Below are 26,972 nucleotides of genomic sequence, written 5' to 3'. Positions count from 1 at the left end.
CCTCCTCACACAACAAACAGTCGCCACATCAGAGAAGTTCCAGGGCCTGGAGCGCCGCTTTGATTCCAGACTGCTGCAGGCATTAGCAGGAGGTAATTAGGGTAAAAAGTTCAGCCACAGTTCCATGGCTAGAGTCCTGCCAGAAATAAATTTCCTCCCTGTTCACTGTACCCCTCCCTGCAGATCATATTGAAAACACATTTATCTTTGTAGAGCTTGTTCCTCTTCTAATTAACTTTATGGCGTTTACAGCATTTAATAATTTAAAATGGCTGCGATCGCAGCAGTTTTATCTTTCATGGTAGATGAGTGTATTATCATTTCTCCCACACTGCTGTTTGACGAGTGACTCACAGACCTGCGCTGCAGCTGGTGGCCCCACTCTCTGAGCCTTCCTAACCTAAGCTTTACTTTTCCCTTGTTAGAGAAAGAAGCAAAGTGGACAAACCTATTCAGAAGGTAGCCTTTCAATTCTCATGAAAAACGAAAATGATTCGGGAGGAAATTGAATTTACAGTCAAGGTGAAAGAGATATCTCACTGTTTTTTTACAGTATTTCACGTTTTTTCACAGAGAGAAATATAGACTGTTATATTCAAGGGGATGATAAAAGACATATTAGACATGTTTAGTTTCAATAATTTAAAAAAAGTACTGGGGGACAATCAAAGCACCTTTCCCATCTCAGTGTCCCAATCCCTACAAGTGCCTTCTCCCACACCCACATCAGAACAGTTAGCTCTCTGCTTTAACCATCACTGAACTTTCTGTTTGAAAAACAAAATGCTAATAGAGTCTGAGCCATAGCCCTCACCACCATGATTTTGTGACAGAATAAAATCAGTATCAAGAACTCAATCCAATGCCTTTGTAAGCAATGAACTTAAGGGGAATAAAATTGCCTTATGATAGAATAACAGTAATAACCTTTGAATACAAAAAAATAATAATATCCATCTGTTTATGAACAATACCTTGAATGGGATTATGATGTTGTCACTGTTTTCCAAGAAAATAAGAAAAAATACAAAAGAATTATTTTTCAAAAGCCAAACTACTTGGTCCACACTACTGTGCAGTATGAGTAAGAACTACCCAGGCATAAAGGGGCAGCACGGCTCCATGGAACACACAACAGAACGAAGCTCCAGGGGCCCTGTAAAACACTGCCTCCTCACTTCACGCCAGATGACCTTTCCTACAAAGTGGCTATGCACAACTTCCTGTCTCACCTCTTTCCCATTCATAATCTAAAAGACACTGGGGACTTATGTCGCCATCTAGGGTATGTTCTACCCAGGCCTGTGCCACAAAATCATGTTTTGTGCTATTACAGTTGAACTGACATTTCTCAAACATAAAGAGACACTAATTGACAGCATTCAGTAGCTGGAATGCCAGTAGGGGACAGCAAAGGTAATTGATTCTAAGTGACTACAAATGGAAAGATGTGATTTCAGAACCTAGCCTCACGGGAAACCTCGTGGGACAGAGGCAAGGAAGGACACATACTCACTACTTGTCCTGGCTACGGGAATCCCACACTCATCTACAGAGGTTCCTAGAATGCATAAAACTACCTGCACACATCTAAAGCGGCATCACCCAGCAATTCTGCTCCTAGTTATCAATGCCAAAGAATCAGAAATGAACACTGTGTGTGAGGAAGTATGTGCATGTGCACTTGTGCGTGTGTACATGCGTGTATCCAGAGATTAGCACCCAAAGCCACTGGAAGAAATAAAGATGGTACTTGAGAGCTGGGAAAAGCAAGACATTCAAAAGTGGTTCATACCACTATTAGTTTTGTTTGTTTGTTTGTTTGTTTGTTTTTGAGACAGGGTTTCTCTGTTTAGCCCTGGCTGTCCTGGAACTCACTCTGTAGACCAGGCTGGCCTCGAACTCAGAAATCCGCCTATCTCTGCCTTAAAGGTGTGCGCCACCATGCCTGGCTACCACTGTTAGTTTTTATTAGTCTTAACCCCTATTAGCTTTTTATCTCTGCACAGCTTGTTGCCTGCAAAGATGAGGGTGTCTTAACCCTAATGACACTAGCACATGTAATTGTCTGCTCTCAAGGGCTGATCTGCACTTTATAGGACATTTCTCAGCACCCTGATTCTATCCATTATAGAAGCCACATGCCTCCTCCTACCCTCCCACACAACTGTCACAAGAAACTGCCAAGCAAACCTGTGAGGACAGTCTTTTCTTCTTCCCATGTGGAAACAGGTCTTACTACTGGAGAAGTAGATGGTAGAGGGTCCAGTGTGCCACAAAACAACATTAAAAACCCCTTCTTAGAATAAAAGAAGCAAGCATTTGAATCAGGCAGTTCTTTGAGATTGCTATCTAAATGGCATGCTAGGTGACCTACAACAAACATCTTAAAATCCTATACACAATGTATGATTAACCCAGTAGCAAACAAAGACCCCTTATATTTTACTGTGTCTGTGTTATAATTTACTCAGTAAATTACATCCATATAGTCTTTTGATTATAACAGATTTCAACCTTAGTTAAAGCAAATTACCTTCCTAGAAACCTCAGTTCTCTAATACAATAAAATCATCAAGTAACACAATTAGTGACATTTGGAAAGCTTTTATTCTGGTTAAATACCATATACTATATCAGCACAAGATCTGGCTGAGAGTGATGCTGCGGGCACTCATATTGTTCCAGATATTCAAGAGAACTACTAGAGCCTGGGAGTTCGAGACCATTAAGGACACCAAAGAGGGCCTTCATCACAACAACAAAACACACACATATATACACACACACACACACACCACAAGTCTTCCTGGAATATGGCTTTAAAACCAAGCCATGTGAAAACCCCATGTTGCTTATGTTAACTGCTGGTCTCTCTCCACTGCATCCTTAAGATAATCACAGCAGAGCAGTGATCTTTTTGCAGAATTACTCACTGCACACATGCTCTGTTCTGCCAGGAGAGTAAGCGTGCCTGGGTGGAATTCCACAAAGTCAGAATCTATGCAGATGTTCCTTCCCGTTTGGTTTCCTTTAATTTGCAAATCTTGTAATCTAAGCCTGAAGTTGACTGAACCAACATTTAAACCAGCAGAGCAATATCAGCCAAAAACTCAATCTGTTTTCTATTTAAATGTCAAGACTGCATCCTTTTTGGTGGCTGAAAAAAACTGTTGTTTTGAAATGATTACACAGTGGAACTGCAAGCCCTTTAGTAGTTTTATGAACTGCTTCTAAAAGGAAAGCTATGCTTTTAAAAGGCCTTGAGGTTATGGAGCGGAAGGGAAACGTGGAACACAGAGATGCTTACTTTTATATTTCTAACTACCCATTGAAGGTACCTTAATCTAGACAACAGCAAAGAAACTTCCTTAAAGTTTATCACTGAGTCAAGATTCAAGTGCTATTCTGAGCCTTACTACCTTGAAGCAAGCTTCCTCTACCACGGGGAGGGACAGACAAGGATGCATTACAGCTGGGCATGAGAAAACTAATGTGGGGGTGGCCATGCTCATTATCTTGATTGGAGTGATGGTTTCACGGGTATATACAGATGTCAAAATGTATCAAACTGCACACATTAAGGAGGTGCAGTTAATCATGTTTCAATTATGCCTCAATAAAGATATATGTACAGCATTATACACATGAGCTTCTGTAGGGAATATAAACAAATTACAATTTTTCCATGGAAGTAAAGATCCCTAAAAGCAGTCCTAGCATAGCCCATGAGGACTGGCAAAACAAAAACAGCAGAGGTGAACAAGCTCCACCCAAAAAAAAGCATAAGCTTTTATCCCAACCCAAAATCAGATAACTACATCAATATACAGAAAAGGCATTCCTGATAGTGAATTCTCTCTATAGTTCCTATCCTCTGATTCAAATCAGGGACTATGTGCCACGCCTAATACATACCAGACTGCAGTGAAAACTCTGCCTCACCTAATCCTCACAGGAATCAACATAGTAGCCCTGGATCACTACCACGTTTCGAGATTACAGATCCCAAGAACAAGAACTGACTAGAACTGCTGGCTCTTCATCTATACAATTTACTTCTGTATCTTTTCTCTAAAGTCTTCATTGTTTCTAATATTCCTATACGTTCAGCCATAGCATGGGGACTAACTATAAAGCATCAATTTTAGGTTAATTCTTAGTGAAGAAAACTGTAGAACAAGGAACAAGCAGAAATGAAACAAGATTCACCATTGATGGGTCAGCATCTTGTGTCATTATATCCAAGTTTCCTTCAAAAATATCTTTATTCAAGTCTGAGTTCAGCCCCTAGAACTTACTTTAAAAAAAAAAAAAAAAAGGTAGTGGCTCAAATCAGCAGTAGCAGCATTCTTACAGTGAGACAGGAGGCAAGCACAGAGAAGCTTGCTGACCAGTTCCACACAGGCCATACAGGGTAGAAATGACAAGAAGGAGCCTATCTCAAAGGGGGGGCAGGCAACGTGACAACAAGAGGTGTCATCTGACCCACACGCATGCACTGTGGCATGCACCTAAATATACATGCAACACATATACTAACAATTAACTAGTGACTTAGTCAGTCAGTTAAAGGGACATGCCTTAAATCCCAGCATTCAAGAGGCAGAGGCAGGAGAATATCTAAATTCAAGACAGTCTGAACTACATAACAAGTTTCAAGCCAACCAAGAGTACATGTGCAACGAATCTTTAAAAAAAGAAGAAAAAAGAAGAAGAGGATCCCCTTAAATACCACACAATAAAAACAAGAGCAACAGCAGAATTACTTGTGGCTCTACATAGTGACTAGAATCCTTTCCTTTAAAATGTCTGTAAATGAAGAGACATTAAATAGAAAATCAGGGCTGGAGAGTTAGATCAGCGATTAAGAGCTGACTCTCTTACAAGGGTCCTAAGTTCAATTCCCAGCAACCACATGGTGGTTCACAACCATCTGTCTGTAATGAGATCTGATACCCTCTTCTGGTGTGTCTAAAGACAGTGACAGTGTGCCCACATACATGAAATGAATAAATAAATCTTTTAAAAAATATAAAATTTTTCCATGAGAATCTTAATTTAATTGTATTCCAACTCAAATTTTCTCAGAGAAAAAACTGCATGCCAAACTGACTTTGTATGGTAAATATAAATTAAGAAGGAAATATGAAGTCAGGCATGGTGGCACACACCTATAATCCCAGAAAAATCAGGAGGCTAAAACAGAAGGACTGCCATGAGTTCAAAGCCACCCTACAAAATAAGTTTTGGGCTGGCCAGAACATAACCAGGCCATGCCTCAAGACAAAAAATTTAATAAAACCTGGCTCTATTTCCCACACTCACCCCAAGTACTCAAAAGAGACAGGTAAGTCTGAGTTTGAGCCCAGACTGATCTACAGAGTCCAGGCCAGATAGGGAGACACAGTCTGAGCCCTGGCTGTCTGTGTCTGGGGGGTGGGGAGGTAGGAGGGGAGGGAAAGGGAGAGATGAAGAGTGGGAAAGAGGAGGGAGGGAAAGGAGAAAAAGAAAAAAGAAGAGAGTGGAGGGGAAAAGGGAGGGAGGAAGAGAGAAGGAAGAAAAGGAGGAGAGAGGAAGGGAGGGAAGGAGGGAGGGAAGAAGGAAGGGAGGGGAAAGTCTGTCCTACTTATAATGCACAGCCAGATTGTTGGGGGGAGAAAGGGTGCAGTGTAAATCACGTGATCCACGGTGTAGCAGACATTCAGTACCAGCCTCACAGGAGTCTGGTGAGCAGCTGATGGGAGAAGATCGCTAACACGGGCAGAGAGAGCCCAAACTAGAGATCTTCAACAGGTCCACGGCAGCTGGAGCTCAGTGAACCCCATGGAAGAGGGGAAGGAAGAGTCATGGGAGAAAGAGGGTCCAACGACAGCAGAAGAACACAGCCCACACAAAAATCAACTAAGCAGGACTCACAGAGCCTGTGAGGGTCTGAGCTAGGTCCTCTGCATGTGTTATGGTTGTTAGCTTGGTGTTTTTGTAGGACTCCTAACAGTGAGAGCAGTGGTGTCTCTAACTCTTTCACCTGCTCTTTAGACCATTTTCCTGCTACTAGGTGGCTTCACCCAGCCTTAATATGCAGTCCGTGCCTTCTTCGTTTGATGGCACTGAGAAGCCTGTTCTTTTCTGCAGGGAAAAGAAGGAGTGAATCTGGTGGAGATGGGAATTGGAGGAGGGAGACTGGGAGGAGTGAGGGAGAGAAAACTGCAGTTAGCATGGATTACATGAGAAAATAATTCATTTGAAATTTTTTTTGATTGTCCTGATTCCAAAACCACCATGTGGATGCGTGCACACGTACACACACAAACATGCATGCACTCTCACACAACAATGCAAAAGCACACACACTACATAACCACTAACAATTTTCCAGTGAAATCAGCACAATATAAAAGACCAAAAGCCTCTCATATGATAATGCCAATGTACCATTGGTTATGATATCCATTTAGTGTACTGCAAATATTTTGTGTTTCTTAAATATCACTGCTGACCTCAAGACAATTTTCTAGGTCCCACAAAGAGCTCTGTAAAGTCTGTCAACTCTCCAGTTAATTTCCTTCCTGTTTTAGGTGCAATTTCAATCCTGGAAAGGGTCCTTTTACTCAGCCTTTTTCCCTCCTCTTTTTTTATCTGCACTATTCTTGCTCATTCATGACCCCCTCACCCACAACCTACATAACGGCTTAGATGAAACGTAAGCTAAAATCAAGAATGCTCAGAAACGCATGCAATCAGTAAGTTCAAGAACTGTGATGTCACCACATCCACCCTTTTTGGAGAGACAGAAGCAAGCTGGTAATTTTAGTTTCAATACAAACAGTTACTGAATGAAAAACCACCAGAGTCGCAATGGCTTAGAACAACCACTGCTCACTTCTGCTCAATGGATAGGATGGGTAGTTCTTGTGAGCACTCCTTCACACATTTAAACATCTATACTCCCGTTTGGGGTTGGCTAGTAAGTAAGGATGTCTGGCTCTCTTTTTAAGTGATCTTTCACCCTCATATGACCACAACAGAGGTGGTCAAGCTCCTGTTTAAGAACACTGTAAAAGTGCTGGGCTTGCCACAAAACTGTGAGAACCTGAGTTCAATTCTAAGCACATGTGTGGCAACAGGCAAATGCTGGTAGCTCTCTGGCTAGCTAGCATGGCTAGCCCAATCAAAGAGCTTCAGGTTAAGGCCAAAGAAAGAGACCCAACATCAATTTCTGACCTGTAAGCAAACAAAGGGAATGTCCCTACGACATACGAGATGAGTGTGTGAGGACACTGACATGCATACACCACACACACAAGGTGAAGCCATGAATCGAGCATCCATTTGTGGTGTCAAGCAAGTCTTCCCTTGCAAGGGCAAGGAAGGATTGCCTCCAAGTAACTGAAGCAGGACACATTTCAAAATCCTATGCTATGACATTATCTAACAAAAAGCTAAGATGCTTACTAAAATTCCAATAATGAGTCTGGGGAGATGGATCAGTAAGTGTCTGCCACACAAGCATTAGAAGCTGAGCCTGACTCACAAGCCATGGTATGGTGCATGTATGTGTTGCATCCACAGCACAAAAGATGATGCATCTCAAAATAAGATAGAACCCCAATGACAGAGACTGAAGGATGTCCTCTGACTTTCATGTACACTTGTGTACACACACACACACACACACACACACACACACACACACTATTGTTCTAAGAACATACGATTTTACTGAGATGGTGTCAACTTGCAGACATGTGTGAAGGCCTACACTGAACTTCCCCTACCCTGCTCATCTTTCACTTGTTGTTGGGGACAGGGTCTCACTTCTCTGCATTTATTTATGCACCTTGCTCCCTGGGCAATCATCATGTTGACGGCATCACTGCTCAAACTCTCAACTTTACAATGGAAGCCAGGCGAGTGGCTGGCGGAGGAATGGGAATGTGTGCAACACCCACAGTGCCTTGCTATCCTCCTGAGTCCAACTGTAGCCACTCTTCATCCAGCACATTCTGGTGACGGTTCCCCTCACTGAGAAGACAACAGACTTCATGTTTGATTTTTGTAAAACTCCTCTGAAACTGCTGACTGTGAATGTTTTATATGATCCAGCCAAGTCTCAGAAAGCACAGACTCTAGGGAATGTATACTAAATGTATACTATCGTGTTATAGCAAGTGAGACCTACCTTTAAAAAATAAAGCAAAGGCTGAGAAGATGGCTCAGAGTACTAGCTGCTCTCCTTGAGGGTCAGAGTTCAGTTCCAAGCACCCGTATGGTGGCTCAAAATCACCCTTAATTCCAACTCCAGGGGATCCAATGCCTCTTGTGACTTCCAGTTACCAGAAATGTATGTGGCGCACATATATACATATGGGTAAAACTCTCTCAGGCTAAAATAAAAATCTTAAATTTTAAAAAATTTTAAAAAATAAATAACAAAGTAAATATTCCTACTATATGATCGCTAGCAAATATTCTGTCAGGAAATTTGAACAAACTTATTAGGTGTGCTTATAATTTAAACTTTTAATCTTAATTTTTTTTTTATTTTATCTACATTGATGTTCTGCCTCCATGTATGTCTGTGTAAGGGTGTGAAATCCCCTGGCACTAGAATTGCAGACAGTTGTGAGCTGCCATGTGGGTGCTGGGATTTGAACCTTGATCCTTTGGAAGAGCAGTCTTAACTGCTGAACCAGTGCTCCAGCCTCCATTTTAATTTATTTTTATTTTTCCCCCAGTTTATTCTATTTTTATATACATTGGTGTTTTGTAGGTAGGTAGGTAGGTATGAGGGTGTTAGATACTGAATTTACAGAGAGTTGTGAACTGCCATGTGGGTGCTGGGAACTGAATCTGGATCCTCTAGAAGAGCAGTCAGTGCTCTTAACCACTGAGACAACTCCCTAACCACTAAAATTTATAATTTTAGACAAATAAACACAATTGAGGTTGCAATGTAGTATAACAGTACATTCTCAGTTTACACTAACATACATTCTTACCGCAAACTAAGATCTGTCCACTGGGTATTGTAGAACTACATTAAGCGTAAGTCAAGTGTAGAATGTACTAGCTCTCTGTCTTACCCTCTCGTGGAAACTATAATTTTTTCTTAAATGATGAAAAGAACTCAAGCCATGATAAATGTTGTATATACACATTTATGCTGTCTCATTTATTAATAGAACTTTTCAAGGTCTATAAAGACCATATCTTAAGTCATGAGAAAAAGTAATAGCACTGCCCTCTTCTCAAGATCTCCTGACCTCCACAGTTAAGATTACTGTGATCACATCTCAGGTCAAAGGCCACACCATCTTAGAAGTGTTTCACACTCAATATTTATGAAGCAATATTAGCATAGACTTTACCAATCTACAATAGAAAATCAGAAATTGGTTTATTTAATTATTCATTAATTTACTAATATATGTTTTTTGTTTGTTGTTGTTTATAGTGCTAAGGGTCAAATCTAGGACTTTGCATATAATCACTCTACAGCATAGCTATGAGCCCAACACAAAATTCCAAAAATGTAAGCACCATATTGGTTCTTTTATACTAAAATTTAATTTTCTTTGTCATTTTATAACCTCTTCTCCTACCCCTTACCCAGACACACACCTCCATAACAATACAAAAGGCAGGACCCAGAGCCTTTACTTCGCAAGCTAGCGACATTCAGCTAAATCCCTAATCCTTACCAGTATACTAGAATCTAGGTCTCAAAGCACCCATCAATCTGCAGGCCAGTTCCATCATCATACCTGCCATGCTAGGGCTTGGCATAGGCTACACCAAAAATAAGTAAGCCCAGTCTTTGAAGGTAAAAAGAGGTAGAAATCCGTGGGCAAAGAGCTAGGGGAAGAGTCCCTACAAGAGGCCTGTCTGATCCTAGACGGACAGACAAGCGGAGAAGCTGGGGTCTGGCAAACAGCTCTTATCTATAAGCAGCAAAACTGGCGGAATTCTCCTGTGTTGCCTGCAGAAGTAATACTATCTAATTGTGATTCCATCAGACCTCACAAACACAATTCAAGAAGAATTAAAAGTGGCAGGCATTATTTGTAAAGGGCACTTCATGGCACAAAAAGAAAAGTTGCATTCCTGTTATCCCAAGGATCTCCAACCTGTAATGAACATAACCTTAATTAAGATTACATAAAACACTGTAATGAAACTCAGGCAGGAAGATTACTGTGAATTCAAGACCAGCCTGAGCTACAGAACTCAGCTCAGAACAATGTTAATTTGGAGCTGGAGAGATGGCTCCAGCTTTAAAGTATCTAGTATTCTTCCAGAGGATCTGAGTTCAATTCTCAGCATGGACAGAAGTCAGCTCCCAACCACTTGTTACTCTAATTAGTCACTCTGTTACCTCTCCTGGCTTCCAAGGGCACTTACAGACAGAAACATGCATATAAATTTTCTTTGTCATTTTATAACCTCTTCTCCTACCCCTTACCCGGACACGCACCTCCATAACAATACAAAAGGCAGGACCCGGAGCCTTTACTTCGCAAGCTAGCGACATTCAGCTAAATCCCTAATCCTTACCAGTATACTAGAATCTATAAATAATAATAAATAAATAGAATAAAAAGTTGTGCATCCTGAGAAATCCTTTATCATCAAAATTCATTCCTCAGTAAATTACCTCATCACAGAATACAACACACTGATCTTCCTCTAGGACACTGTCTTATGACAAATGATACTGGCATCAATGAATTGTGTTAAAAACAAATTCTTTAATCACCGCATTGGCAATGTTTATAAGGAAAGGAAAATACTTTTTAAATTGGAAAAGACAACGTTTCTTGAGAGCTCAGTTACACAAACGGGTGCACGCGTGCGCACCCCCCCCACACACACACACACCTTCATCTGGAGATTCCACAGCTCTATGAAAATCTGTAAAGCAAAACCCACACACTCCACCCCAAGTTCACCTTCAGCTACCCTGTAAAGTTTTTTGTTTGTTTTTTTTTTCTTTTTATGCTACTCTGAACATAGTGCTGAGTAACTCTCCTGATTCTTATAAATCCTTTTTTTTTTTTTGATTTGTTGAATTGTTGCTGTTTTCCCTTAAAATTTTAAGTGCAGTTCATGTAATTTTTAGAAAATATTTAGATTAACTGCTATAAAACATCTGCAAGATTTAACATCTCAAAACACACAACCATGTTACTCTTGCTTTATCTTAAGGTCTGGCTTTCGGGGGAACTGCCTCTGTATCTAAGTAACTAGTCCATCCGTCAAGGAGTCAACAGAAACTTTGTTTAAACTCATGAGTCAGCCAAGATTATGCCTTTGACAAAGCTCCATAGCCTCCTGCTTTTTCTGTTCCCCTAGACTGCTCTTAGCCCTGCACCCTCGTATGACTATTCTCCACAGGTCATGAAGCCTGCTCTAGCGACAGCCTTAAGCTGCACCATCCATGGGCTCTGGATGCTCACATGCCCAGAAGTTAGTAGTTTTCAGCAGTTGCAGTACTTGGGCCTTGACTACCTAACACATAAAGCCAAGTGTCTCAGAGGAGAAGAGGCCTGGTAGAACCTCTTCACCAACCATGAGGAAAGGCTTAGCTGGGGACAGGAGAAGCTTCAGGCGTGAATCCCTCACAATCCCATCAGTACTGTACAAAGTTTGGCAACTGCTCAGACTGCCTGATATCTCTGCTGACTTCCACAGCAATCGATTTCTCTCCTGTAGTGCAGATGGCTAGGCTCTACCTCACAGACTCTAATGATTTTGAATCCATTCACTCTGGTTTGTCCACCTGCAATGCCAAGACCCTCTGCAGAGGTAACTCAATCTTCAGCATCTACCTCAGACTCTTCAATCTGATGGCCTAGCTTCACAGCTCCTTCCCCGATGCCTCTGCCGCTAACCCACCTTTACCACATTTGTCCTCTCTTAGCTACACCCCATGGCAATACCCTACTTATTTGCATACACTGTGCTTTGGATTTTACATAACAGCTTCACGTCTGTGGACAAATAGGTTGGGTTTTCATGCTTTTTACCTGACATAGTGCAGCATACAAGTAACTCCCCAAAGCCTATCCTTTTTTTTTCTTTTTCTTTCTTTTTTTTTTTTTTGATGTAATATCCATCTTTATTGTTAAAAGTTGTTGACACACTGGGCAGGTGAGATGGCATGACTTTGGTAATATTAATAAATGCTTTGGATTGTTCTGTTAAGTTGTAACCAACTATTCCTCCCCTTCAATTTTTTTTCTTTTTTTTATTAGATATTTTCTTTATTTACATTTCAAAAGTTATCCCCTTTCCTAGTTTCCCCTCCAAAAATCCCCATCCCATCCCCCCTTCCCCCTGCTCCCCAACCCACCCACTCCCATTCCCGGTCCTGGCCTTCCCCTATACTGGGGCATAGAACCTTCACAGGACCTAGGGTCTCTCCTCCCATTGATGACCGACTAGGTTATCCTCTGCTACATATATAGCTAGAGCCACATGTCCCACCATGTGTTTTCTCTGATTGGTGGTTTAGTTCTAAGGAGCTCTGGGGTTACTGGTTAGTTCATATTGATGTTCCTCCTATGGGGCTTCAGACCCCTTCAGCTCCTTGGGTACTTTCTCTAGCTCTTTCATTGGGGACTTTGTGCTCTGTTCAATGGATGATTGTAAGCATCCACTTCTGTATTTGCCAGGCACTAGTAAAGGCCCTCAGTAGACAGTTATATCAGGCTCCTGTCAGCGGGCTCTTGTTGGCATCTGCCATAGTCTCTGGGTTTGGTGGTTGTTTATGGGATGGATCCCCAAGTGGGGCAGTCTCTGGATGGTTGTTCCTCCAGTCTCTGCTCTGAACACTGTCTCTGTAACTCCTTCCATGGGTATTTTGTTCCCCCTTCAAAGAAGGATTCTGAGCTTCTGGGCTAATATCCACTTATCAGTGAGTTCATATCATTTGTGTTCTTTTGTGATTGGGTTACCTCACTCAAGATTATATCCTCCAGATCCATCCATTTGTCTAAGAATTTTATAAATTCATTGTTTTTAATAGCTAAGTAGTACTCCACTGTGTAAATGTACCACATTTTCTGAATCTATTCCTCCATTAAGGGACATCTGGGTTCTTCCCAGCTTCTGACTATTATAAATAAGGCTGCTATGAACATAGTGGAGCATGTGTCCTTGTTATATGTTGGAGCATCTTCTAGGTATATGCCCAGGAGTGGTATTGCTGGATCTTCCGGTATGTCCAATTTTCTGATGAACTGCCAGACTGATTTCCAGAGTGGTTGTACCAGCTTGCCATCCCACCAGCAATGGAGGAGTGTTCCTCTTTCTCAACATCAGCATCTGCTGTCACCTGAGTTTTTGATCTAAAGAAGTTTATACTTCAAGAAATGCAATAGTTCTCAACCTGACTAGATCTGGAATCACTAAACAGCAAGCTGCTGGACACACCTGTGAGAAATTTTCTTAATCAGGTTACTTGAAGTGAGAAGACCCACCCAAAATGTGGGTGGCACCTTCCAGTGGCAGCTCAAATTAATGGAGGTCAAAGAAAGAAAGGGCTGCTTTGCTGTTGCCTGCTTGCTGCTGTTCTCCCTGACTATCTACCCTGTCAACGCTGTAGTTTCTGCCTGTGGTTCCAATTCCTTTATAATGTCTCCAGACACACACCTATGACCTCACGGGGTGTGCCCTGTGAATGGCTGACTGAAGATGAAGAAGACAAGAGCCTGGTTTACAGACCACCCTGAATACTTTGCAGGCAACACCCGGAATGGAGAGGTGAAGCATTTACAGTCACTTTCTGGGACAACTCTATAGGGCACTCACTGGTGAGTGGGTATCTTCACAGGAAAGAATTCTGGACTGTGCAAATGGTGGTACATTTTCCTTGGTTTGGCTGGATGGTCAGGACATGGAAGACCCATCCATGGAAACTGGTGAGAACAATGTCTAGGGAAGAGGTGTGTGCATAGGTCATAGATGGGAAAAAGATGGAAAGATATTTGTGTTCCATATAAATTCTCATCAGAAGGTAAGTTAGCAGAGTGAGAGTCAACAATCAAGTAGACAAGACAACCCTTTCTTTGGGCAATCAGCCTCTCTCCAGTCATCCTTGCCGTAGCCCAATAGGCTCATGAACAAAGGGAACTAATGGTGTGGAGGTGAAGACTGCATGAGCTCAACCACAAAGATATCTACTCACCAAGGCTGACCCAACTATGGCTGCTGCTAAGTCTCCCAGCAGAGACCAAAACTAAGCCCAGTACACCACCATTACTGGGGTGACCAACCAGCAACCTTGTGGCTGGCTAACTACACTGGACCATTTCCACCAAGGAAAGGCAGCTCTTTGTCCTTACTGAAATAGATGATCCAAACTGGGCTTATATCCCCTGAACACAGGCACAGAATAGGACATGAGACTCTCTAAGGAATAACCAGCTGCTTCCCCCACCTGAAAGTGGTGTACTCAACCTGGGGGAGGAGCCAGAATAGAGGACAGGAGAGACTAAAGCTGGAGCCTCATCTCTGGTACTATGGGGAAAGCTCTCATTGCCTGTAGAGTAAAGCGTTCAATGTGTGGCCAGCTGGAGAAGTAGTGCCTATACCCCTATAATCCCTTATAGGCTCTGTAAGGAAGGTTCCCAGGGATGACCTTTAGCAGAATTGTCCTTGGGACCCTGGAAGGAAGAAAGACATTGCTTTACATATCCGCTGGGGAAGGAATTTTAGCAAGACATGTACAAAGACTGCTTTCTCTAAAACAGTCTCCTGTGGACTTACAGAATGCTTTATCCATCATCACAGAATTCTACACAGCAATACTTCATGGGCAAAGAAGTGAGAGCGTGGGCCCATGATAATGCAATTTATCAGTCTTACCATGTTCCCTACCACCATGAAACAGCTAGCTCGAACCACAGAATGACCTTTTGTAGACACAGAATACCAATCAGCGGCTATGGTGGCACCTGCCATTAACTCCAGCACTCAGGTAGCAGAGGTAGGGAGCTCTCAGTGAGGCCAGTCTGGTCTACATATCAACTTCCAGGTCAGTCAGAAATACACAGAGAAACATTATCTTTTAAAGAACATAAAAATAAGGGGCTAGAGAGATGGCTCAGTGGTTAAAGAGCACTGACCACTCTTCAAAATAACCCAGATTCAATTTCCAGCACCAACATGGTAGCCAACAACTGTTGCACTTAACACCTTCATGGGCACTTAACACCTTCATACAGATGTACATGTAGGCAAAACACCAACCCAATGTACATAAAATAAGAATAAATTACTAAAAATAAATAAAAATAAGGCTGGGCGTGGTAGCACATGCCTTTAATCCCAGCACTTGGGAGGCAGAGGCAGGCGGATCTCTGAGTTTGAGGCCAGCCTGGTCTACAAAGTGAGTTCCAGAACAGTCAGAACTATACAGATAAATCCTGTCTCAAATAACCAAAAAATAAAAATAAAAAATAAAAAAATAAAAATAAAATAAATGAGGTAGCCTTGAGACACAGGTAGGACTTTACAGACGTCACTGTATACTCTGAATCACCATCTAGAAAACGTCACTGTCTCACTGACAGCTGGGATCCACACATCTAGAAAATGTCACTGTTTCATTGATAGCCGGGATCGACACATCTAGAAAACATCACTCTCTCACTGACAGCCGGGACCTACACATCTAGGAATAAGGAATAAAAATGGATATGGCCCCACTCACCATTACCCACTAAGCAACTGTTCCCTCCACTTTATGCTAAAATACAAGTCTGGGTTACAGAGGGAAGTACTCTTGTCAGGAGATAACAAACATCCCACTAAACAGAAAGCTAAGGTTCTCCCAGCCACTTTGCGCCCCTGATGAGCTTCAGTCAACAGGCTAAGTGAGATATGTTTGGAGAGGTGACTAATTCAGACTACCAGGAACAAACTGGGCTGCTTTAAGAGTCCAGTGGATCCTTTAGACCATCTCTTGGCATTAACAGAGAAACTATAACACATTCCAGGTGATATGAATGGCCCACTCTGACACTTCAGGAATGAAGGTATGGTTCACCCCTCCAGTGAAAGAACCAAGACCTGTGAGATGTTTGCTGGATGTTGAGGAAACACAGAGTGGGTAGTAGAGTTGTCAGTTATAAATATCAGCTAAGGTCATGTGATGAGTTACAGAAATGAAGACTACAATTTCCAAGAATGATTCTGTCCTGATTTGTTAAGAATATGCTAGACAGATGTGGTTTATTTCTTCTCTTTATCATGTAAGATAACACTGATTAAGGCAGTATCAGTGGTAAAGAATTTGAAATTTATACCTACATATTTAGGTTTCAAATACTAAGAGACTAAGAATTTTTCAAGGTAACATGTCTATTCTAGGGGAAATCGTGCATTTACAGCCATACCTGGAAGAAATACCTTTATTCTTGTTAGAAATGGTTATTTTTCATATTGTGGTGATTTGGAAATTAAGCATGACATAAGGAAAGGTGATTGTGTAAGACAATGAGTAGACCTGTAATGACTGATCCTAGTTATCAGCTTGACTGGAATGAACTAAAAGATGCTCCTCTGAGCACACCTGGGAAGAATCTTCTCAGTCAGGCTATCTGAAATCTCAAGACCAATTCTAATGTGTACAGTACCTGCCAGCAGCAATCCAGCCCAAGGACAGCAAGGAAAGAAAGCAGCTTTGTTTTGCCTGTTTGCCTTCACTCTCCCCGGTGAGTCCATCTGTCCTGCTGCTACTGCTACTGCTGCTGCTATCATTAGCTGATTCAGAATCTCAGCTTCTTTGGTCTTACAGCCTAGACTAACTATCACAGTTCTCTAGGGGTCCTCCAGGCCCTTAACACCAGACTGGGACTGCTGATGCACCTACCTACTGGTTGTCAGCCTATGAGAGAGCCATACTGCCCAATCTGTATTGTGCAAGCCAGTCTAACAAATGTCTTTCTAGTATACACTCACTTATTATCAGTACTGCAACTCTAGTGAACCCTAGCACATATTCTATAATGTCAACCATATTCATAAGTAACAAGAATCAAGACTTTATTATTTGGCTGGATATGATGGCTCAAGTCTGAAATCCCAACCCAGGATGTAAGCCTTTAGGAGCTACACAGTGAGTTCATAGCCAGCCTAAACTACAAACATGTCTTGAAAGGGAGAGGGACTGGAGAGATGTCTGTACTGACTGCTCTTCCAGAAGACCCTGGTTTGAGTCCACAGCACCCATAAGTAACTACAGCTCTAGTTCCAGGAAATCTGATACCATCTTCCAGCCTCCTAAGGCACTAGGCACAAAGTGGTACACAGACACACATGTAAGCAAAACACCCATACACATAAAATAATTAAAATTTTTATCTGGACATAATTCCATGTCTAAAAATGTTATGTCATTAGAAGATCTTCCTTTTCCAAAGCCCCATAAAGTATACACCATGCACTGGAAGCACAAGGTAAAAGCACCAGCTGCCTGTCTAACAGCCATCAGGTCATCTTCCGACCAGCACAGGGACAAACACTGCTCAACTCTGCTTGCAACTGAGAGTCCCCAGTGAACACACTGGGCATTTCAGCGATTACGAAAGAAAACCGAACGAATGTCAAAGCTATAGAGAAGGTAAGTCACTGGAGCATCCTGGGGAGACTGCACTAGCTCTGAGCTGTCTACCTACAGACTTCTCCATAACTCTGTACAGCTCTGCAGCATTACTAAACATAATCCTACCTGGAATTATGCAGAGGGTTAAAACTCAAGGAACACAATGGATAGTTAATTGAAAGTCACCAGAAAGAGTATGGCTCCCATTTAATACCTGCAGGAAGCAGATAAACTCCTGGAAACAGCCCCCTCATTCACAGTAACCAGCAGGAACATGACAGCATGATTCACAACTGAATGAGGTCAGCAAATCGGTCCTCTGAATGTGTGAAGAGGAAGAATAGTACAGAATCATAAGGGATTAGAGAGAGAACCAAGCAATACCTCTAGAGCAGCCTCAGGCACAAACCACAGCATCAATACACTGCCAGAAATTAATAATATGATGAAATAACATTGTTACTATTAACACCTGATAGTGACTTCTGAAGTAAAAGCATGCGTATTAATGTACTACAAACGCATGACCTCTTTTCTCGATGTGATTTATCATCAAATATGAAAAGAGGAAGGAAGGTAATCCACACATCACAGCTACATGTTTTAAGCTTCAAGTTAAATAGGCTTACCCTGAAGATCCAATGCTCTTACAAACACCAAGAAGAGGTCTTTTCTCAGCAAAGTTATCACACTTTTGAGCACCTGTTAGAAAGCATAAAACAAAACATATGTTGAGAAATTCTTGAATACTTCCCATTATTTGAAAATATTTCCAATAGAGGATGGGGTGGACGGGTGGCAGCTCACTTGTCTGCAATGTACAGAACAATGTGCATGTGTGTGTATATATCTATACATGTTTGTGTACATATGTATACACACAACAGAAATGTATTCAGTATGACATTCAATCTACACATTTAGCTGTACAAAATGAAAAATATTTTAAACATTAAAAACAGTGATCTTATTGAAGAAGTTTTGTTTAATTAGCACCTGTTTCAACCTTATCAACACTCTCTGTGAGATCAAACAAAACAAACCATATCCTACAGTGATGACAAGCTCCTTAAGACTGTGCACACTTCTGAGTCCAGAACTCAGGAGGCACAGGCGGGTGGACCTCAGAGTTTAAGGCCAGAGTTTTAGGATAGTCAGGGTCACACAGACAAACCTTTTCTCAACAAACCAAAAAGAAAAGAAGAAAGGAAACTATGTTCACCAAGTAAACTCTACATAAAATCACCTAAGAAATTAGACCAACCTTGCTAGTTGTTGGGGAAGTACAAATGCTCAAGAAATCAGACTAACCCCTAATACCTTCACATTGCAAATTCTCCCAGTTTAGCATATACAGAGTAAGAGCTGACTAACCTCTAACCCTAATCACTGAAACAAAGGAAAACAGCAAAATCAACTTGTTTTGTTTTGCCTTGAAGACAGCAACTTTCTCTGTACATACAGCCTGTTTCCTACACTTGTTTTCAATTTTCTTCTTTTTTTTCCATTATTTTATTTTTATGTATATGTATATGGGTCTTTTGCCAGCCTGTATGTCTGCACACTCATTGCCTGCAATACTCAAGAGAGCAGAACAGGGTGTCTGCTCCCCTGGAATGGAGTAACAGATGGTTAATTGTAAGCCACCATGTGGGTTCTGGGACATGAACCTTAAACACTGATCCATTTTCCAGCCCAAATTTTCTTTCTTTCTCTCTTTCTTTTTTTTTTCCCCTATTCCCTTTGATAAGGTCATGCATAGCCAAGATTGGCTTTTAACTTACCATGAAGCCAAGGCTACCTTTAAACATTTGAATCTCCTGCCTCTACATCCCTTGGGTGCTCAAGTTTCCTTAATAATTACTATTTACCCAAGACTGAGATTAAAATAATAGTTAACGGTTCATATATTACCATTTGAGTCAGTAATGACACAGGAATACTCATCACTGTTGTTCACATTCAAATCTATGCCAAAAATACAAGTCCACGAATAATACTAAATGAACACGGTTCCTTCATAGAAAGCTAAGTGCAGGGTTGGAGTTGCAGGTAGGTGCTTGCCTTGCATGCACAGGCCAGAGGTTGAGTCCAAAAGCCCACATTAAAAACAGCAGCACGTGGGGCTGGACTGGTGGCTCAGTTATGTTCTTGTTGGCTCTGGTTCCCAGCACTGCATGGCAGTTGACAACCTTGCGAGCCTACAGTTCCAAAGGACGTGGATTCTCACACTAGCCTTCTCATCAGACACTATGCACACATGTGATTAACATACACATAATTAAAAACAAACCTTTTAACAAATATAAGTAAGGGCTGGCTAGATGGTGCAGCAGGTAAGAGCACTGACTGCTCTTCCAAAGGTCCTGAGTTCAAATCCCAGCAACTACATGGTGGCTCACAACCACCCGTAATGAGATCTGATGCCCTCTTCTGGTACGTCTGAAGACAGCTACAGTGTGCTTATATATAATAATAAATAAATCTTTGAAAAATATAATTAAAATAATATCAATATATTATGGGTCTAAATGACATGAAAGGATGTTCAACCATACAAGAGAAACTCCTATAATTGATGGTGTGTATATTTAGAAGAATGTATGTTGCTACTGATTTTAATGTAAGTTCCCTAAAGAACAGAAAGCTATGAGGACAGTCAGACCATCCTCTTCATACTTCCTGAAAAGAGGGAAACTGCACATGGAAGACTCTCCCTCACTTTACTGGGAGGAAAGAATGAAAGACAAGCAAGCCTGAGTGAGTCAGTTAAGTCAATTCTTGGCTCCACAAATGCCAACAGAATGTCAACCTAGCCACTTTTTGTCTCTACTTTCTGGGGGAGATGCTGACTCTCATGCAAAACTCTGTCACACACCATGTGCAAGTTTCTCTACCATGCCTGTCTCTCACACCATCCTAATCTGCAGTCACCAACTATGTGAGGTCAGGAGGTCAGAAGAGAAACTTTTTGCTCCCTCACAATATAGTTGCTAAATTTTAAGGTGTTGTTATGTCTGTATTAGGTATGTATGTATGTATGTATGTATTATGTATTTTGGATGCAAGGTCTTTCACTGTATAGCTCAGGCTGGCCTAGAATTTGCTTTGACAAATCTGCCTGCCTCTGTCTACTGAGTGCCACTGACCTGGTCAAGATTCTTTAGATCAAAAATAAATAAATAAAACTATCTAGAATGATCTCATAGGTGAGGAATAGTGATCCAAACAGATGGATCATCACCTGATCCATCTTCTAGATTATTCCTAATACTTTGGATAAAAGTCTGTTTGCTGGGCAAGCCTGACACCCTGAGTTAATTCCCCAGAACCCACAAAAGGAGAGAACAAATTCCCACCAGTTGTCCTCTGACCTCCATATGTACTTCCAAGGGACATATATGTACCCCTCCTTCCTCTTCCTCTCACATACACACACACACACACACACACAAACACTGTTATGAACACAATCATACAAATAATATATAAAATAAATCTCTTAAATAATTTCCACTTAAAATGTAATTATAGTCCTATGAAACAAACATAAGATTTAAATTTTGATAGATTTATCAAATTTAATTAATCAAAATTATAAATTCAAAAAGTATTGAATGCACAAATATTGCCCCTGCAATTTTATCCTACAGGTACACTCAGGGATGAGAGAGAACTCACATACATGATGACTTACTCCAGCAAAGTTTAAAGTAGTGAAGGAAGAAAGAGTCAAATGTGTGGGGAATGTCCATGCCTCACAGCTACAGACAAGCCATGCTGAAATGTAAATACTGGCAAAGCAGCAGCTATAATGGGGAAGGGGACACACAACAGTGAGAAGACATAGACCCATACAGCATCTATGCTGATGTCCACACTTCCCAAGGCACATAAAGTCATAATCACTGTTGACAGGAGAGGCAACGGAAATTAGAACACAGGGGAAGCGGAAAGAAACTTGTCAATGAGGAAATAGTTTCTGCCTTCTGATTTTCAGCCCATGTGATACACAAATTTACTGTAAAATGTCTGTGTTCACTTTAAACAAATTCCAGGAGACAAGCTAGTGTTTGTTTTAAATAGGAACACAAGCTGGGCGGATGAAAACATTCACTTAAGTTATTCTCTCTAAAAATTCTAGGAAAGCAATTACTAAATAAAGTTTTAAAATATGTAATAACCCCAACAAATTTTACAAAGAGATGAGTACTGGCGAATTTAGCAGCCCTAGGTAAAAGCTGAAGGCCCCAGTGGTGGAAAAACACCCAGAGATTAAAGAGACTTTATATACAGGATTATAAAAGGCACAATAAGTGATTATACCAAGTACACTTGGGACTGGATGTGAAAGAACCCATCTAAATAAAATAAAAGGGACTGGCTTGTCACCGGCTACTTGAGAAACTCTCAGATGGCAAAAACTTTACTTCCAGACAACTTAACTTACCCTCCTCATTCCCAACTGACTGAAAGGCAGCTCTCCAGAGAGCCGAGCCCGCAGCTCCAGGTGAGCAAGGATTAAATGACAACATTAATGCTTAATATTGAACCCGCCTTTCCCATGCCTGGGACTCCTCCATCTCTGAGCTTCCCAAACACTAGTGTCAGATCTTTATCATGCGTGTCTCCTCTGGGAAACAGAACAGCCCCAGGACGAAGGACAGACAGAAAAGCACTGTCCAACTGAAGACTCCAGGAAACAAGCTCCACAGGGCGATGAAGGTGCAGCTTCAGAGCTGGTAGTCAGCTGTGAGTTTGGCAAGGACAACTGTATACAGCCAAGGCTCTACAGTAGTTTTAAAAAGTGTCTCAACAAGGAGAATTAATCATCATCTTTACTGATTTCCAGGAAATGGGCAGATAGTGATGACAAGAAAAGCTGAAGTGGATGCTGAAGCCTTGAAGGGAGCTCTGGGAGAGTAGAAGTTCAGCCAAGTAGTGCGGCCCAGAGGTTCAGGGCCTGAGGTTCCATTCCTAGTACTGTAGAAACCAGGCTGAGTTCAAAGACTCAATATGGAAGTGGAGCCAAAAAGAAAACCCAAAAGTCAGGTGTGCTAGGCGCCTCTCAGGCTCAGCACAGGGAAAGCTGAGGCAGGAGGAACACAGAAAATGAAGGGTCTGACTCTGTCTCCAAAGCTAAAAAGGAGCAAACAAAAAAGAATATTTGTTCAAGATCCAAACATTACATGGTACTCCAAAATACATGGTTTTTGTTATTACATAAAAATTTTTAAATAAAATAACATGTCTGTTCAAACATATTTTAGAATGGATTATTTCTGCTTCTGCTACAAATCGGATTTAACAATTAATAATCTGACTTTTAAATCCAAGCATGAGTTGAAATTTAACTGATCCAAAGCCTACACTATTTCTATACAAAATTAATTACAATTGAAGTCCATCTACACAGAGCCAATGCTTCACTCCTTCAACATTGGCTCTACTTCCTGGTGTTTCCAATTTGCAGCTGTCATTTCAATAGAGGAAACATCAGGTTTGAACAGTACAACACTGGCAAAACTGGCTTGCTGGTTTACTCTTCTAAGATGCAGTTGAAGAACTCCTCTGGTGTCCACTGGCCAGTGTAGCAGGTTTAACCATAACACTCGCCTAAGATTTATGCTCTTCTCCCTATAGGAGGAACAACAATATGAACTAACCAGAATCCCCAGAGCTCCTGTCTCTAGTTGCATATGTAGCAGAGAATGTCCTAGTTGGCCATCAATGGAAGGAAAGGCCCTTGGTCTTGCGAAGATTCTATGCCCCGGGGGGAAGGTATAATTTTCGGAGAGGAAACTTGGAAAGGGGATAGCATTTGAAATGTAAATGAAGAATGGCTATGAACCTATATTTTAAAAAAAAGATTTGCCGGGCGTGGTGGCCGCACGCCTTTAATCCCAGCACTTGGGAGGCAGAGGCAGGCGGATTTCTGAGTTCAAGGCCTGGTCTACAGAGTGAGTTCCAGGACAGCCAGGGCTATACAGAGAAACCCTGTCTCAAAAAACCAAAGAGATTTATGGTCTTTTTGAACAGTCAGAAGGCAAATTTGTAAGACTCAGAAGAGAAGCCTACCTCGGGCACAGTGCCCATTAGGTGCCCACCACAAAAGTCAATGCGAGCTGAAATAACTGGACCACAAGAAACAAGGATCCCCAAAATGTCTAAATGCATTGGAGGCAAAACCCTCTACAAGCTGAATTAGTGCAAGGATATAAATTCTACACACTCATAAATAGTGCGGTATTCACTTGGGGGTTGTTGTTGTTGTTGTACTGGTATAAATAGCAGGCTTCACTCTTCCTGAAGCCTAATGGAGCCACCGCCCTCCGGTAACGTAATCCTCTAAATTGGAGCGGATTAACTTTTTATATATAAATTGTGTGTGTATTTGCATGCACAATGGAGAGAATGACGTGACACACACCTGCTCCACAGCACTTGACAGAATGCACAATGATTGAAATGAAATGCGGCTCACTAAATCCATCAAATACAAGAACTACTGCAATCCTGTTGCAAAGTCCTTTTGTTAAACTCCTTTTATTCTAAATCCTTTTAATTCTGTTCTATAACACTAAAACATTTATAAAAAGCTTAAAATCCTAATAAATCACACAATTAAAGTAATGAAAGTGGGCCTGCACACCAAGTCACCAACTCCTCCACCACTCAACAAAATTCAAAACAGTTTGCTTGTCAGAAAATGTTAACTAATATCCCCCATCACGAACGCCACTGTGAACTCATTTAAACCAAAGGGCTTAAGCTCATAAATCAGCCTTGAGATTTCAAGGCATCAACTAGAAACAGCTTCTACCTTAGTCCGAAAGCAGATCCAGAGGCAAGTAAAACCCCAACTGGTGATGAAATATTACTCCTCTCCCTTTTGATATTGAAGATGATGTCCTGCATATAAAGACTTTATACAACAGTATGTCCTCACTAATAAATTTTTACTGTGAAAATCTTTTCCAGAAGTATTTCTTTGAACAACTAAATTCATTTAAACCATTCAGCTAAAACATCCTAAAAACCCTCCCCACCTCCTCTCTAAGGCAGGGTTTCATGTTGCCCAGGCTGTCTTCAACCTCACTCCGTATCTGACAGTGATGCTGGAACACGAACCCTTGCCCTCACCTCCCTCACTCTGAGGGTACTTTTATCTTTAGCTAAAATCATTTTCTTTGTAACGGACATCGCCGAGTCGTCCTTGCAGCTCTCACAGAGTCCCTCACTACCCTTGCAGCTCTCACAGAGTCCTCACTGGGAGCACTTCAGTAACGAACATCGCCAAGCTGTCCTTGCAGCTCTCACAGAGTCCTCACTGGGAGCACTTCGGACAGGATGTCCAACTTCAGGTGACTACTTTCAAAATTTTATGTCAGTTTGGAGGCTCTCAAGATTTTTGCATGGCACAATTTCCATTTCTTACCAGATTTTCCATAAATAATCTCCAGCATAAATTGGATAATCCTCTTATTTCTTTTTTTCTTATCTAAACAGGAAGATGTTGAGTAAGCAACCCTCAGAGAAGAGAGGGATGACACATGAAGGAAAAGGACCCGGTGGCTCCATAGATCTGGACCAGGCACGAGAGAGCCTTAAACTAGCCAAACTAAAAATGATCACAGAACCACCTTGGCATTTGCCCTCAATATTCAAAACACATGCATCGATTTTAGCCTCCCAGTGAACTCAAACACAGTACTAAAGCAGACACAGACCTCTTCTAAGTCTAAGGCTGAAGTGAGGGTCTCATGTGCTGTTGCTCATGTCTCCCTCAGTCCCTAAGCATCACTCTGGCCCAACCCATCGAGGTACCCTGTATTTCCCACTAACAACCAGGCCTTCCTTCACATACGAGACTTGTTACAAATTCAAAGCCACCAAATCTGTCCACTGTCATATGGAGGACTTAGCTGATCATGAGAAGGTTAAACAGTTTCTGCATATTGTTGTACAATAAACACCACATCTGACCCTGAGTAGCTCAACTCTGGCCTCTGACTACTGAGAAAAACAGGGAGGAATGAATAGGAAAATGTATCTCAAACTGCTCTACTAGAACTGTAAGCCAAGTCACTGACAAAGGCTAATTACTCAACTCATTACTGCTCTTGTACAAGGGGATGACCACCAATATACCACAGAGACTCACTATGACTGTTGAAAGGGGACACATGCCAGGGGTGAAGGGTGGGACTGTGTGATGCCAGCCCTGCTCCTGCTCTGACCAGTGCCATGATCCTTTGATGCCTAGCCACTACTCACTCTGCACACACTGGGCTCTCCCAGGCTCTCCTGCTTCACAGTGTAACCCTTTCTACTCTCCACTCAACACTCTAACTTATGTCCTACACATCTTGGCTAAAACATCCCTGAGTCAGAAAGGCCTCCCTGTCTCCCATCTTTCACCACATTCTATCTCTGAACCCCAATTTATTTCTTCATGGCACCTGTACATCATACTACACACATTATATTGTTTATCTACATCTCTGTGCAGCACACCCATGTCACAATAGCTACATTCACACCTAAAAAAATGTTCAAGCACATCCCAAGGGGTAAGGGCATTATACCATTCAGTGGAAAACTACTCAGTGATAGAAAGGAAAATTGTCTAAATAGGAAAAGCAGTTTCCTCTGATATGAAAGATATCAGAAAACAAAAGCAAGCAAGCACTGGAGAAGAGTTTGGTAGGAAAAGCAAACGACTGAGAAAGATCTGGGTTGTTGTACATTTTGTCTTCACGGAGATATGGAATACAAAGGGCACACCTGCTGTGGTTGCTTGAACACACTTAACCTAGGGAGTGGCGCTGTAGGGAGGTGTGGCCTTGTTGTTAGAAGTGTGTCACTGTGGGATTGGACTTTAAGACCCTCCTCCTAGATGCCTGAAAGACAGTAGTCTTCTCCTGTCTGACTTTGGGACAAGATGTATAACTGTCAGCTCCTCCAGCGCCACGCCTGCCTGGGCACTGCCCTGCTTGATGATAACGGGCAGAACCTCTGACACTGTAAGCTACCCCGGTTAAATGATTTCATTTGTAAGAGTTGCCTTGGTCATGGTATCTCTTCACAGCAAAGGGAACCCTAACTAAGACACCTGTCAAAATTCAGACTGAAGCCAGACAGTGCCTTACAAGGGCCAGCTTATGTTCCCCTCCTCAAAACAAGCTTGAACCACACAAAGCTTTGCATCTGCATGCTACAAAGTACAGTTAAAGTAAGCAGGTTAAGAAATGTCCTCAGGAGCCGGGCCTGGTGGCGCAGGCCTTTAATCCCAGCACTCGGGAGGCAGAGGCAGGTGGATTTCTGAGTTCGAGGCCAGCCTGGTCTACCAAGTGAGTTC

The 26,972-nt window shown here is 41.7% G+C and overlaps 1 protein-coding gene across 9 annotated transcripts in view; it reads right to left on the bottom strand.

The window, feature by feature from the left end:
- Positions 1–26,972, bottom strand: part of Bcas3 (BCAS3 microtubule associated cell migration factor) — a 487,192-nt gene that overhangs the window by 402,852 nt on the left and 57,368 nt on the right. For all 9 annotated transcript variants that reach the window (XM_021213444.2, XM_029545996.1, XM_021213443.2 and 6 more), the window contains exon 7: positions 18,241–18,313. In XM_021213444.2, coding sequence (XP_021069103.1) covers positions 18,241–18,313 — 73 coding nt within the window. The remainder of the gene's footprint in view (positions 1–18,240; positions 18,314–26,972) is intronic.

This window comes from Mus pahari, chromosome 14 (genome assembly GCF_900095145.1).
Source record: "Mus pahari chromosome 14, PAHARI_EIJ_v1.1, whole genome shotgun sequence".
Classification (NCBI taxonomy): domain Eukaryota; kingdom Metazoa; phylum Chordata; class Mammalia; order Rodentia; family Muridae; genus Mus; species Mus pahari.
Note: the sequence above shows the minus strand (reverse complement) of the source record. Positions and strands in the feature narration are given on the sequence as shown.